This window comes from Salmo salar, chromosome ssa13 (assembly GCF_905237065.1).
Source record: "Salmo salar chromosome ssa13, Ssal_v3.1, whole genome shotgun sequence".
Lineage (NCBI taxonomy): Eukaryota > Metazoa > Chordata > Actinopteri > Salmoniformes > Salmonidae > Salmo > Salmo salar.
In genome coordinates, this window is record NC_059454.1 from 35,533,288 (window position 1) to 35,549,007 (window position 15,720).

General features: G+C 39.9%; 1 protein-coding gene across 2 annotated transcripts; it reads right to left on the bottom strand.

The window, feature by feature from the left end:
* Positions 1 to 214: 214 nt before the first annotated feature.
* On the bottom strand, positions 215 to 13,807 carry LOC106567245 (protein SET). Of its 2 annotated transcripts, XM_014136305.2 has the most exons (7): positions 12,449 to 13,807; positions 12,192 to 12,269; positions 11,979 to 12,090; positions 4,840 to 4,994; positions 4,456 to 4,532; positions 3,142 to 3,311; positions 215 to 2,405 (listed from the first exon to the last, which is right to left on the bottom strand). In XM_014136305.2, exons 1-7 carry the CDS (start codon positions 13,343 to 13,345, stop codon positions 2,269 to 2,271), a joined length of 1,626 nt encoding a protein of 541 aa, XP_013991780.1. In that variant the 5' UTR covers positions 13,346 to 13,807; the 3' UTR covers positions 215 to 2,268. The 2 variants fall into 2 exon arrangements, with proteins under 2 accessions (XP_013991780.1, XP_013991782.1); XM_014136307.2 differs by lacking the exon at positions 12,192 to 12,269 and having other exon boundaries at positions 13,570 to 13,805.
* Positions 13,808 to 15,720: the final 1,913 nt, after the last annotated feature.

Genomic DNA, 15,720 nt, shown 5'->3' on the forward strand with positions numbered 1-15,720 from the left:
CATTACAATACCACATTCTGAAATTGCACCGTGTGCATTCTACTATTATAACTCAACAGCAGTAAGTTGAACTGGACTGAGTTCCTAAAAAGATGGGACCCGTATTGACCCCGTATCACAGTCTACCAGTTAAGTATGGTTATTACAGGCTGATTGTGTCACCCTAACAATTTCTAATACCAACATTTAAACAATTAAAAACAGTAAGCAAAAATAAATAACTTGCTATTTAATTAAATCTGATTCAAAATGTGGACATCTTAAAAAACTAACAAACATTTTCTTCAAAACTACAGCATACTATAAAATTCAGCACACAAAATATAACTTTCTGTTAATGTACACTATATTTCAAATTCCAGATGGTTACAAATAACGATTTAAGCTTAACAGATCTGAACACAAGGTTAACTTTAAATATGTACATGCCAATGCCATCAGTCTGTGTGGAAAAGAAATAACATAAAAGCACTAGTATTGTTACAGTAGTTTAAGAGCAACCCTTGGCTACAGTTATGCTACTTCGTCAGACCACTCATCAATGCCTTTGAACCAACAATCAATGCAAATATTCGCTCTGAACAGCACACCATTCAAACATTTGTGACTTAACTTTACTTATTGCTAAAAAATATATATATATATAAAAAACAAAGTAAATGTAATGGATACCAGTTTCTAAAAGATAAAAATAAAAGCACAACGCAACAAGCTCAAAATATTACAATTCATGTCAAAGTGTTGGATTTCACACATCTCAATCAATTTGTTAAAATATATTTAAAGATGGAATCCGGAGTAGCGGGAAACAGCACCACTGGCTGAGGAGCAGTAAAGCATTGCAGTACATATAGTGCTCTTCAATCGCGCATGCAATGACATCCGAGAGGGGAAAAAACTGTTTGTTATTTGCAGTAACTTCTTTGTTGTAATATCTCAAACAGATGTGGCTGTGTCGCCATGAAGGATTCCAGCTTTAAAATAATTTCAATGAATACATTGACTAGAAAATGTGAATAGGGTGTAGAGCTACACACTAAGTTATGATAGAAAAGCCAAAAACACTGGTGACACACTACCTATATTTACCTTAAACTAACAAACTACTGTAGAATAAACTTATTTTACACAGATACACCCAAACAATGGCAGGTGTAAGAACCTTATACGGCCTCTAAAATAAATCAGTTTCCTTCCATGAAAACATCCACGACTAGGTCATCCCTGAGAACAAGATTTGGTTCAGTATGAAGTGCATCCGAGACGTGTTCTGTAAAGGATTACAACCCCTCAACAAAAAAATTACATCACCTTTTTACTTCGTCAAAGATCAGATTTACAATAGGAAAAGTTCAAGACAAATTGAGTTGAAGACATGATCACTGATACCAGTCAGTAAAATATCTAGGATTGTTTTATAGAACTACTTGCAACAAGAGATGCTCTCAAATTTTCGCAGTCTCAAACCTCATTTTAATATGATTGTATTAGTTTTCTTTCCATTTTGTGTGGAGTAGCCCTATCAACAAGAGTGAATGAATGACTCAAGAACTAATACCTTTTACGATGCAGAATTAAGATAGATAGGCATGGCTCCTTAGATTCTTCATTACTGGAATCTAAAATTCAAACAAATCAAAACAGACTACACTAAAATATACGGGTCGTTCGATGAAATGAGTGCCTTTTGCATCCCTTTGATATTTTAAGTAGAAACTGTGCACAAAAGCAGGTGAGCTGGTTCGACTCTTTTTGGCAATTTTCTAGAGTTTTGTGGTGGAAAACTATACGGGTTGAGCATAACATGTCAACCCTGTTACCCATAGACACACTAGAAATGTTAACAATTTCATTTTTTTGGGGTGAAGCTTGCATTCAAATTGCCCCTCCCTGTTGCACAAGACAAGCTTCCATTCTCCCTGTTAAGAGGGATTTTATGGCTGATTTAAGATGAGTAAAGTAACAGGGTTGACGATTTTGTCACTTAACAGGCACCTGCTATAGTCCAAAAAAAAAATCTCGAAATGGGAAAACATGTTGTTTTTTAACATGTGCTCTTTATGACAGAATGTTAAAGGTGAAACAAAGTGTTTTTTTCACCAAGTTAAAGTACTCAAAAAGGTGGACTGACCAATAGGTCAAAACATGGTGTCTGCTTTTTTAATTTACCCTGATTTTAAAAAGGCAATGAGTAACTTAGAATGTATTAATAATAATTTGGCTTTTGTGCATAATAAGAAAAAAGGAAACTGGGAAAAATGAACAATCTTAGCACTCGTCCTGTTCTTCGCCCACCTCAATAGCCTCCTCATCATCTTGGTCTCGAACCTCGCGACCTCGTGATTCATCCACCTCTCCGTACGCGTCCTCATCCTCTCTGGCCTCCTGGCTGCTGTCATCAGACCCTGGAGAATGGAAATGATCAGATCTTTTATAATGGGTTTCCCACTTTGAGCAAATGGAGTGATTGGCACGGGATATAAACAGGGGATTAACAATGGATTATGGTGAATGTTGAGAAGGAGTAGGAATATAATTATGTCGTACAATTGGTCAACTGTTGATTTTAGTTCCCCCTGCAATAAAATGTACGTGAAGGGTAAAAACAGTGAGTGGTGGATTGAAGTATCAGGTAACCAAAATGTATAAACAAAGCACACCTTAACCCAGTAAACAAAAAAATAACTTCCAATGACTGTACAAATACCCCTTATTTAATGTATGAACAGTCTTTGGTTCTACTGGATTTTGCAGAAAATTGGCAGATCAGTGTGAATAAGCTGCTGAGTTTGCATGTAAAAATCAGTATTCCTGAACCATTGAAATAAGTAGACTTTCATCCAAACAATGATTTCATGTTCTGAACTGAGCTGCAAAGCTGACCAGCAGATCCAACAAACTTCTACATTCTATGTGGTTCTCGTATAACATTGCTGCTTGTGGAAAATGTCTTACCGTCTGTCACCATCCTCCTGTGGGCTTTTTCATCTGATTCTGAGGACATATTCGCTGTCTATTCAGTCTCACCTGCTTACTAATTCAGGGACATTTGCTACACACTTATACACATTTCTCAGGAGGTAAACCAGCAGACAGTGTGACCCTAAAGCACTGGAATCAGGTCCATTAGTCTTCTCTAACCTGCATCTTGGCCCCCATGCACCTCGTCCTCATCTTCATCATCCTCTTCCCTGCTATGACCTCGTCCAGGCTTAGCCTGCTCTTCAGCCTGGTCTTCGTCATCATCCGAGTCGGAGATCACCACACAATCATCCCTGTTGCTGTTTCCAGCTGGCTTGGGCCCACTGGTGCTGTTGGAACCGGATGTTGTGATCAGAGATGTTAACAGCGAGAGAGTAGCTCTACAAAAAGCTGGTACTGGAGTGAAAAGTGCTTTTATCAGCCCAGTAATTGCGCAACAAATAACAATTCTAAATGCAATCGCCTGTTAAAAACCATTTATCACCACCACGATTAAAAATAGCCACTTATTTCTCAATCTCAACTCGTAATTAAAGTGTGCCTCATTCGCCATTCGAGTGCATATAAAGTAAACGGTAGGCAGCCTGTCAGCGCATCACCCACCACTTTGCAATATGAGCTTGATGCAGTATAATTGTTTGAAACCTGAAAATGTTACTTTACTTCAAATAATGAGGCATGTCTTGATTTGCTTCAAAGTAGCCTTGCCAAAATCCATCCATAGAAACATGGAGGCAATTCTTTTAAGACTTCCTCATGCCATTAACCAACATTTCTCTCCTGTTCTATTGGTTTTCAAATCAACTTTCTTTCGTTGTCCAGAAGCCAAAGGCACCATCCCAGTCATATTAGCAACCCATCATAGTTGTTGCTGTTAGATTCCCCCTCTTCCATGTTTCTAACAGAGATGTTCATCTCCGTCACATATGGAACCACTCACATCAGGTCTGCTGTTTAGAACTGTGTTTTACATTCTGGTGAAAGTTTGAAAATTGGGTTTTATTGGCTGCTTCATTACAGGAAGTACATGTTCAATAATAGGCTATAGCCTTTGACGAAGATGACAGGTTTGCTATTTTGCCTGTTTCCATTAAGCTCTTAATGAAAAATGCCTGTTCCTTGTATGCATCTAGCCCAGTGGTATGCATGCATAGTATTTTCTGTTGGTCAGTAATTTCACTGTTTGGAAAAAATGTAACAGTTTGTTGACCAGATAATGGGGATCGGTTAGTCGGCAGCAAAATTGACTGAAATTTGCATCCCTAGTTGTGATAGTTAAGACAATCAAGAGACCTGTCACGTCCTGTTTTTTAAATTTGCATACACAAAATGCTTTCTAATAAAAGTGTTTGGTATTATTTTAGGCTACATTACGGCACATATTAAAGTGGTAATAGCATGGTAATAGTATCATGGAGATGGAACAGTCCTTATTGAACTTAGTTCCACAAGAGGTTTTGCTGGGCAGCTTACCTGCCATTCTGCCTGGGTTCCCACAGTGGAGTCAGGTAGTATCTCAGAGGGTTTCTGAAAAGGTCATCCTTCAGTATCTATAGATTCACACAAAAGAAACAGAACAGTGTGTTGGAATAGTGCAGTAACGTTAAGAGTTATAGAGCCTTAAATAATGGCAGTCGTGTGGTCACCAGTGGAACTGTGCAATGTTCAATGGGCGGCAAATAGCCTAGCGGCTAAGAGCGTTGGGCCAGTAACCGAAAGGTTGCTGGTTGGAATCCCTGAGCCGACTAGGTGAAAAATCTGTTGACTAAAATGTTGAATGTGTGTGCTGGCTTACTTCATGCATGTCAGACTGTGCACCAGTTCGCAACCTGTGCCAAGCAGTGAGCATGCCGTTACCTGTGCTATATCGTCCCGGCCAGGGCTGGTGTGGTCGCTGAACCAGCTGAAGAAGGTCTGGTAGATGCCACGTCCCGATCTCCTGGGTTCACTGTGGAGCGTCAGGTTCTGCCCGCGGTACCACAGGATGGGGTCGGAGAAAGACACGGGAGATCCTGTAAGAGGACATGTAACAGGGGAAGGATATTGTCATTACTGGCCTCATTTACACCTAAAACCAGATTACACCTCTGCGTAGACACGGGAGTCTTGTCCTGTCAATATTTTCCCCGTACTGTCCGGATCCCACAACAGTTCCATGACCCCGACAACTTTCCTGTCCCGACATAAAATTACTCCAGTCGCGTGTTCAATTTAACATGCAGAAATAACTTCCTCCGTTAGCTGCTCGTCTGTAGGTCCCCCCCACTCCCTGCTGCGTGTGTGTTTTCATAGCAATGGCCCCTCACAAGACACGAGAGCTGTTCGCTCGCTGGTAGCTACTTTCCATTGCCTGCCCAGCTGATATTGTTTTTTTGCCATCTATAAATAAGGACAAACCACCTGGTACCGACAACCTGGATGGTCAATTGCTGAGGTTGGTAGCAGAATACATTGTGAATCCTGACACATCTTCAATTTAAGCCTAGAAGACAGTGTGTGCCATGGAACAAGGCAAAGATAATGTCACTAGCCAAAAATAGCAGAGCACCCTTTAATGATTCAAACAGCCGACCAATCAAACTTTGGAGAAAAAAAAAAAATGGTGTTTGATCAAATAAAGTTATTTTACAGAAAACAAGTTAACAGACTTTCAGCATGCTTATAGCGAAGGGCACTACATGCTCGGCACTGATACAAATGACTGATTATTGGCTGAAAGAAATTGATAGAAGATTGAAGGAGCTGTTTTGTTAAGACTCCATGCAGCTTTTGATGTCATTGATCATAACCTATTGCTGAACATTTTTTGGTGTTATGGATTTTCATCCTCTGCCTTATTATGGTTTGAGAGTTACCCCACGAATAGAACAGAGGGTTTTTGTTAATGGAAGCCTCTCTCATGCAAATTCAGTGTACCGCACTGCAGCCGGCTAGGGCAGTGGTGTAAAGTACTTAAGTAGTACTTTAAAGTGTTTTTACTTAAGTCGTTTTTTGGGGAATCTGTACTTTACTATTTATATATTTTTGACAACTTTTACTTTACTACATTCCTAAAGAAAATAATATATGTTTTACGCCTAACATTTTCCCTGACACCCAAAAGTACTCGTTACACTTTGAATGCTAAGCAGGACAGGAAAATTGTCTAATTCTCACACTTAGTCATCCCTACTGCCTCTGATCTGGCAGACTCAAAACACAAATGCTTCGTTTGTAAATTAAATTAAATCTGAATGTTGAACTGTGCCCCTGGCTATCTGTACATTTAAAAAAAACAAGAAAAGTGTGTCTGGTTTACTTAATATAAGACATTTTAAATTATATATATACTTAAGTACATTTAAAACCAAATACTTTTACTGAGGTAGTATTTTACTGGGTGCATCACTTTTACTGGAGTTATTTTCTTTTAAAAAGGCATCTTTACGTCTACTCAAGTATGAAACTGGTCTAGGGCCATTACTGTTTTCTGTTTTTACAAATGACCTTCCACTGACCTCGAATAAAGCCTGTGTGCCTATGTATGCTGACGAGCTAACATATACACCAGCAACAGTAAAATAAAGAACTGAGACACTTAACAGAACTCCAGTCAGGTTTAGAATGGGTAACTAGCAATAGGCTGGTGCTAAATATCACAAACTAAAAGCATAATATTTGGGACAAATCACTCATTCAAACCTCATTGAGATCTATTATTGAATAATGTGGCTATTGAGCAAGTTGAGGAGACTAAACTACTGGGTGTAACCCTAGATAGCAAGCTGTCATGGTCAAAACATATAGATTCAAATGGTTGCTAAAATGGGACGAGGTCTGTCCATAGGGCGTTGCTCTGCCTTCTTGACATCTCAGTCGACCAGACAGGTCGTACTGGCCCTAGTTTCGTCAAACCTGGCCTACTGTGTAATTCAAAGGAAATGTGCGTCAGAAGACATTGATGATTTGCAGTTGGTCCAGTACAATGCAGCACATATTGCACTTAGATGTACATGGACTGAAAGTGTAGGTAACATGCATATCAGTCTCGCCTGGCTCAAAGTTGAGGAGAGTGACTGCATCACTATTGTTCTCGTTTCAGTAAACTAGGCATGTGTCGCAAGTCACTACTTCACAGGAGAGCCATTTGAACGTTAAGTTTTTATATTTATCAAAATGCATTTTTTTGTAGAAATGCCTTCTGGAACATGTGAATTTTCATGTGCCTTACATTTGTATGCCATCTGTAAATACAAATATATATTTTAAGGATGAGCCTAGTTGATTTAGCCACAGAAAAAGGCAGCAACCTTGCCGCTAGCCATGATTGGCTGAGATGAGTGGGCTGGACAAGCCGAGAGAGGAGTTTGGATTGGTCTGCCATGTAGCACGCTTTTGTCTATTTGAGCTGCTCAGTATGTTTTTTTTTTTTTTTAAATTGACCTTAATTTAATTAGGCAAGTCAGTTAAGAACAAATTCTTATTTTCAATGACGGCCTAGGAACAGTGGGTTAACTGCCTTGTTCAGGGGCAGAATAACAGATTTTTACCTTTGCTAGTTAGCATTAAACTTACCTTATATGTGTAGGCAATCCTGTCTAACACAGCTTTTTTTTTAAAGATATCGCATAGCAGAACAGCATTAGAGTTTCTCTCCACTTCCTGGAGGACCAAGTTTTGAAATCAGTGGAATTAGAGCATGTTAGCTAAGGAGATGGAGAGATGGAGAACACACCTGTCTCCGGATTACAAACTAAGGGGAATCATGGCATCCGCGAGAGAGAGGGGGAAGAATCCATCGATGTATACGGGTAAGATGGTCTAGCTAGCTACATTTTCAGATATTACACATTCCAAATTTTGTCAAAGTAATTTTCATTTCAAATTAAAGTGTACTGTTAGCTAGCTAGCTAACGTTAGCTGGCTGGCTATCTAACAATACATGTATGATCTGTGTAGTAATATTATTCGTGTCTCAGAGCCTTTGCTTTGCTAGTTATAGCCTAATGTTAGCCAGCTAACAATTAACCTGGTTGGTTAGCTACCTGCAGATTCATGCAGGGTAGTAACTAGAGGTCGACCGATTTAATTAGGGACGATTTCAAGTTTTCATAACAAAATCGGTAATCTACTTTTTGGACGCCGATTACATTGCAATCCACGAGGAAACTGCGTGGTTGGCTGACCACCTGTTACGCGAGTGCAGCATCAAAAGGACCTTGTGGCTGCAAGGAGCCACGGTAAGTTGCTAGCTAGCATTAAACTTATCTTATAAAAAAATCTTCACATAATCACTAGTTAACTACACATGGTTGATGATATTACAAGGTTAACTAGCTTGTCCTGCATTGCATATAATCAATGCGGAGCCTGTTAACCTGTTAGGGCTAGGGGGCAGTATTGACACGGCTGGATAAAAAACGTACCCGATTTAATCTGGTTACTACTCCTGCCCAGTAACTAGAATATGCATATAATTATTGGCTTTGGATAGAAAACACTCCAAAGTTTCTAAAACTGTTTGAATGGTGTCTGTGAGTATAACAGAACTCAAATGGCAGGTCAAAACCTGAGAAGATTCTGTACAGGAAGTACCCTGTCTGACCATTTCTTGGCCTTCTTTGCCATCTCTATCCATTACAAAGGATCTCTGCTGTTACGTGACACTTCCTACGGCTGCCATAGGCTCTCAGAAGGCGGCAAAAAGCTGAATCGTGGCTTTGCAGGCTCTGGCTGAAAAAAAGTAGCGCGTTTGGGTAGTGGCTGATTACAGTACTGTGAGACTCAGGCTCGTGCCCGCGTCGACCGAAAGCTTTGTTTTCTTTCCTCTGTTTACCTAAACGGAGATTCCAGGTCGGAATATTATCGCTTTTTTACGAGAAAAATTGCATAAAAATGGATTTTAAACAGCGGTTGACATGCTTCGAAGTACGGTAATGGAATATTTAGAATTTTTTTGTCACGAATTGCGCCATGCTCGTAACCCTGATTTACCATTTCGGATAGTGTCTGGAACGCACAAACAAAACGCCGCTATTTGGATATAACGATGGATTATTTTGGACCAAACCAACATTTGTTATTGAAGTAGCAGTCCTGGGAGTGCATTCTGACGAAGACAACAAAGGTGATCAAACTTTTGTAATAGTAAATCTGAGTTTGGTCAGGGCTAAACTTGGTCGGTGTCTAAATGGCTAGCCGTGATGGCTGGGCTATCTACTGAGAATATTGCAAAATGTGCTTTCACCGAAAAGCTATTTTAAAATCGGACACCTCGATTGCACAAAGGAGTTCTGTATCTATAATTCTTAAAATAATTGTTATGTTTTTTGTGAACGTTTATCGTGAGTAATTTAGTAAATTGTTAGTAAATTCCCCGGAAGTTTGCGGGGGTATGCTAGTTCTGAACGTCACATGCTAATGTAAAAAGCTGGTTTTTGATATAAATATGAACTTGATTGAACAAAACATGCATGTATTGTATAACATAATGTCCTAGGATTGTCATCTGATGAAGATCATCAAAGGTTAGTGCTGCATTTAGCTGTCTTCTGGGTTTATGTGACATTATATGCTAGCTTGAAAAATGGGTGTCTGATTATTTCTGGCTGGGTACTCTGCTGACATAATCTAATGTTTTGCTTTCGTTGTAAAGCCTTTTTGAAATCGGACAGTGTGGTTAGATTAACGAGAGTCTTGTCTTTAAAATGCTGTAAAATAGTCATATGTTTGAGAAATTGAAGTAATAGCATTTCTAAGGTATTTGAAAAACGCGCCACGGGATTCAACTGGCTGTTGCCCAGAGAGGTTAAATTATCGAATCACAGCCTACTTCAACGTCGCCAAACGGGTGATGATTTAACAAAAGCAAATTCGTGAAAAAAAAGCACAAATGTACCCAACCATAAACATCAATGCCTTTCTTAAAATCAATACACAGAAGTATATATTTTTTTTATCTGCATATTTAGTTAAAAGAAATTAATGTTAGCAGGAAATATTAACTAGGGTATATGCAAGTTTGGGCCACCTGGCCCGATGCGAACTGTGAACTAATGCCAGAATTGTACATAATTATGACATAACATTGAAGGTTGTGCAATGTAACAGCAATATTTAGACTTAGGGTTGCCACCCGTTCGATAAAATATGGAACGGTTCCATAATTCACTGAAAGAATAAACGTTTTGTTTTCGAAATGATAGTTTCCGGATTTTACCATATTAATGACCAAAAACTTGTATTGCTGTGTTTATTATATTATAATAAGTCTATGATTTGATTTAGCGATGGTAGGCAGCAGCAGGGTCCATGCATTCATTCAAACAGCACTTTAATGCGTTTGCCAGCAGCTCTTACCAATGGTTGATGCACAGCGCTGTTTATGACTTCACGCCTATCAACTCCCAAGATTAGGCTGGCAATACTATAGTGCCTATAAGAACATCCAATAGTCAAAGGTATATGAAATACAAATAGTATAGAGAGAAATAGTCGACGCATCATAATTCCTATAATAACTACAACCTAAAACGTCTTAACTGGGAATATTGAAGAACTGGGATTCTTGAACCACCAGCTTTCATATGTTCATGTTCTGAGCAAGGAACTTAAACGTTAGCTTTTTTACATGGCACATATTGCACTTTTACTTTCTTCTCCAACACTGTGTTTTTGCATTATTTAAACCTATTGAACATGTTTCATTATTTATTTGAGACTAAAAGGATTTTAATTATATATTAAGTTAAAATAAGAGTTCATTCAGTATTCTTGTAATTGTCATTATTACAAATACATATATAAAAGTTGTCTGATTAATCAGTATCTTATTTTTTTGGTCCTAAATCGATATCGAAAAAACATTATCGGTCGACCTCTAGTAGTAACGTCATGAATTGAGATTATGTTAATTGTTTAGCTAGCTAGATGTCTTAACAAAAGAAAGACTCCATTATGCAAGTATCCATTTCAATAGAATGTTCATGATGTCACCGCGACAGCTGTTGATAGACGTAGCTGGTAAATTCACTCTGGCTATCTACTCTGATTTCAAGCACTCATCTGAGTGTGCCAGAGAGCAGAATAACTGACTAATTTACGAACGCTCAACACCCGTTTAAATGGCCGGTGTCAGTAAACGTTGAAGAAAAAAAGCTGGATAACATAAAAACAGCATATCCAGCTCTCCAAGGGCAAGTAAAATGGTCAGTGAAAGCTGTTTTTGCATTTGTCTGGAAGTAGCTAGTAAGCTAGCCAATGTTAGACAGTTAGGTTGGGTGCTTGACTGCTGTTTGCTGTTATCACACAAAGCACATCTCAACCCTTAAAGAGATGGGTGTGGCTAAAGCTTAAGAGGGTGTGAACGATGCTGAATGGGTGTAGACAAAGAGCTCTCCTGTAGGTGTACCAAAACATTCAAAAGGCCATTTTCTCACAAGTTAATTTACAAGTTTATCAACTTCCAAAGCAGAATTACTTTCCCATTGTTCCTCAACTGTAGTGTATGATACCATTTTCTAGCTCTGAGTCTATACTTTTATCCAAAGTAAAAAATACCATTTCAAATTTTGCTACACAAGACCGAATCGAGCCAGTCGGTCACAAATACCAAAGTTGTAATTTTTAAATAGTGAAGAACACATGTTACTCTAGTGAGGAGGGGTAGAGGGGAAAAACACTCAAAAGGATATTGTCCTCCTAAAACTGCTTACAACACAAAAATAACTTGTTTGTTCCTCAACTGTAAATAACTCCTGCACTGCCCGTCCCTGTGGACTATTGATCCTGTTCGGTCCTGTCACAAACTTGACCCCCATTCCTGCCAGAATCCCACAGTAGTCCTGTTCCCATGTTAACCTGTCCAATGTCTAAATGTTGCATCCTAAAGTCTCTGTTGTTTAGAGATGGTGACTTAATTTGCCCTTATATTCAATTCCTGTGCCCCAGTCCAGTTGGGTCCGTTTACGTAAGCGAGGACAAGCAAGATAGATATCAAAACTGGATCTGTCACTCACCTCCCATTCCAAGGTGGAGCTCCTTCACTATGATGACGTTTTGGAAGTAAGGGTTCCGCCTGAAGTGGAACCCGATTCTGTAGCCAAGCTTGTTGTTTTTGAAGGATTCAATCTACGTAGGAGACAAGACATTTTAAATTCAGGGGAGCAATAGGTTATTTATTCTGAAGAATATAAAGATTCATTACATTTTCGCTGGGATTATTTAATTACTTCAAGGTTGGTCATGTAACTGAGAGCGTCTTCATCGGTTTCGTCGATGTGAGCAGAGAGATGAGGGTGGTTCAACAACTGTTGAGCTTTGAGTCAAGAGAAAAATAAAATGTGACATACCTACACACTCACCAACATATACAGTGTCTATGCACATAATTCACAGGCACATGAATTGGGATCATGAAGTAATTTGTTGTCATCTGGAAAAGTGTGTGTCACTGTGTGCATTTATAACAGTTTTCAAAAAAGGATACTGCTGTGACCCAGAAGTCGGGGATGGCTTGTGTGATTGAGCTGCGCTGGTCCAGGTGCGGACGGCGCTGGCAGCTCATCTTCAGCTCTAACCGCTGGTGGAGCCAGGCACCTTTCTTCTCCAGAGTATCCAGCCTCATCTGTACCTGTGCCAGAAGGCCCAATGATTGTCGAATCTCTGGGGCCATCTTCACTGATACTATGGCGCACTCCCCATCATCGTCATTATCTGATGGGAATGAGGAACTCGACGTGGAGGATGATCCAGGTATTGAGTCGTCGTCCTCATCGGGCATGTCCTCAGCATCCTCCCTGTCAACTCCACGCAGTGAGGTAGAGCTGTCTGCTGCTGCTGCCTGCGTGTGAAGACCCCTTTCAGGTTTTGCCCGTTCCTTTGAGGACTCATGGTCACCACGCTTAACTTTGTGTCCCAGTCTCTCATGATGTACAACTTTTTTGGAGGAGCAGGACGTTTGTTTCGCCTCATCTGTAGTTGCTCTTGTGAAACTAGCAAGTGCCTTGGCGGCTGCTATTGCGGCCGAATCTGACTGGTCCAGTGAAGTTGAGGGTCGGCAATCTCCAGCACCAGCACTTTCCTCGGTGTCTACTTTCTTTGGATCGGGAGAGACTGGTGCACTCTCGGCGGCGTTGACATGTGCATCAGCGCCTAGTCCACTCTCGTCATTTCCATCATTCTTCTCTTCCTTGGCTGACACTTTATCGCCATCTTCCCCATTTTTGTTTCCATGAAAATTCGATGTTAATTCACTGGACACGTCGTCGCCCAATTTGGCTAACTTACTAGGAAGCGGGGCCTCACCAGCCTGTTCAGGGGACGGACATCGTTTCTTCAGTGCGGAGACTGCAGACTTTTTGCTGCAGCTCGTTTTTTCGCTCATTTTTTACAATTACCCTTAGCTTACTAGCTAAAGCAATACACCACAAATGAGTTAATGAGTTAGGGGGTAGTGGAATTGCTTGCTTAGATGTGACTGGCTAACTTGTTCGTTGCACAAATTACTAGCTTGTATTTCCTATAAACAGTTAGCAAGCTAGTTTGGCTAGCTACTTGCCCTCCTTTTCCGCGTAAATTTAGCTAGAGGCCTAAAGCGAGCTAGCTTACCTTGCGTGTGTTCTTCGTATCACAACACGGCCCCATTCTCTTAAAAGCTAGATATCCATTTAGCAATAGTTGTGCATAATAATAATAAAGTATTAACGTTATATTGAATGTATTGGTTTATAATTCCACATAGTCCTGAAATGGTTTATTTGTCCTTTCCCTCACTATTTCTTCGTCCGCGATATTTATTACATTCCGGGACAGGAAAACAATTCGCTGATTGGTTAGAGTACGCCGCGCCGAAAGCTTTCCCACCAATGATACAACGGGGGTAATGTTTACGTGTTTGAAGCCCACTGAGGTATAATAAGAAGACCAGTGCTATTCGGGATCTCCATACCATAACCTTTAACCATTTTAAATTTCAACTAGTCCCAAGGATGCTAGATAGCACGGACACCTGCCGAGTCCGGTTTTATATATATATATATATATATATATTTTTTTTTTCTTAAACCCGTGTGCTTGGTTTGGTTATGTACTTTGCTAAATATGCATTTTGAATATATAATCCAACTTCCTTATGTTGAGGTATAATGTAAAAACTGGAGACTGCGATATTCTACTATTGTTTTCAAGGTAATCTACTCACGTTAGCATATGCCAATTCATGGCCCTTCTATAGACCAACATCACATGCGCACTAGCACTCAGTGCGCACAGGGAGCAGGGTTTCAACTAGTTACTATAGCCATAAAGTCAAAGTGGCAATATTATAAAAATGTATGAAAACAAAAACTAGGTTCTTGGTCTTAATTTAGCAGTATGGTTAAGGGTAGGATTAAGGTTATATTTAAAATCTAATTTTAAGGAGATAAATTGTAGAAATAGGCAGCACGTATTTGTGGCAACTAGGAAGCAGTGAGGTTGTTTTTATTTTAACCTTTATTTAACTAGGCAAGTCATTTAAGAACAAATTCTTATTTACAATGACCGCCTACTTGTAAAGCCCCACCCGGACAAACCCACCTAACCCGGACGACGCTGGGCCAATTGTGCGCGGCCATATGGGACTCCCGATCACGGCCGGTTGTGATACAGCCCAGGATCGAACCCGGGTCAGTAGTGAAGCCTCTAGCACTGTGATGCAGTGCCTTAGACTGCTGCGCCACTCTGGGTCTAGTTACCTGGGGTCTAGTTGTCACTAGTAACGATAGGCAGACCCTGGCAGTATAGTAAAAATTTATGAAAACAAACATTATCTTATTGGTCTTAATTTAAGGTTAGCAGTGTGGTAAAGATTAGAGTCAAGGTTTAAAATCAGATTTTAAGAAGAGAAATAGGTGGGGTTTAGCCACAATTATGACTTGGTGGCTGTGGCAACTAGTGTAAACCAAGCAGCAGTGACATCATCATGTCATCCAAAAACATGGCAGACATTGGATGACTATAAAATGTTGTTTGATGCTCTCGAACCCAATCCATGTGTTCGAGAGCGTCAAAAGGACTGCAGGCGACTGCCGACTGACTGATCTACAAATCATCTTTCATCATATCACATTTCACTCATTATTGTTTGTAGATCAGTCAGTCAGTCAGTCACAATTTCCCCTTGATACATTGTGGTTTTGATCCTCTCGAACGCGGCCAATATCTTCCAATGGATGTTTTGTGCACTTAGGTGATGACTGGAGATTATTATTAGGAATTAAAAAATGTGACTTCTCTATGTGGCCATGTATGGAACTTGTCTTTCTGGGCTGGGGGTCAGTTAAACTCCAGTACCGACGCAAAACTGTAGGAGCAGTCAAAGCTGTACTTCTAGACCGGAACTCTGGAGATACAGTAACAAGGTAACATTCCATTTTAACTCCTCCACATTTTCTGGATTAGTTGAGCAGTGCAGAAGAGAACCTCCCCTGGCAGATTTTATTCTTACATTTATTTATTTTTATATATATCTTATCCAGAGCAACTTACAGTAGTAATTAGGGTTAAGAGCCTTGTTCAAGGGCACATCCACAGATTTTTCACCTAGTCTGCAATTCGAACCAGCGACCTTTCGGTTACTGCCCCAATGCTCTTAACTGCTAGGCTACCTGCAGCCTCAATTTGTTTCTGATATCCTCTTGGGTTGATGATATTTCAAGCTTTTTCAGAAGCCATGTGCACTGGTTGGTAATCTCTCGCCTCTTTCTCTGGTGCTTTCTA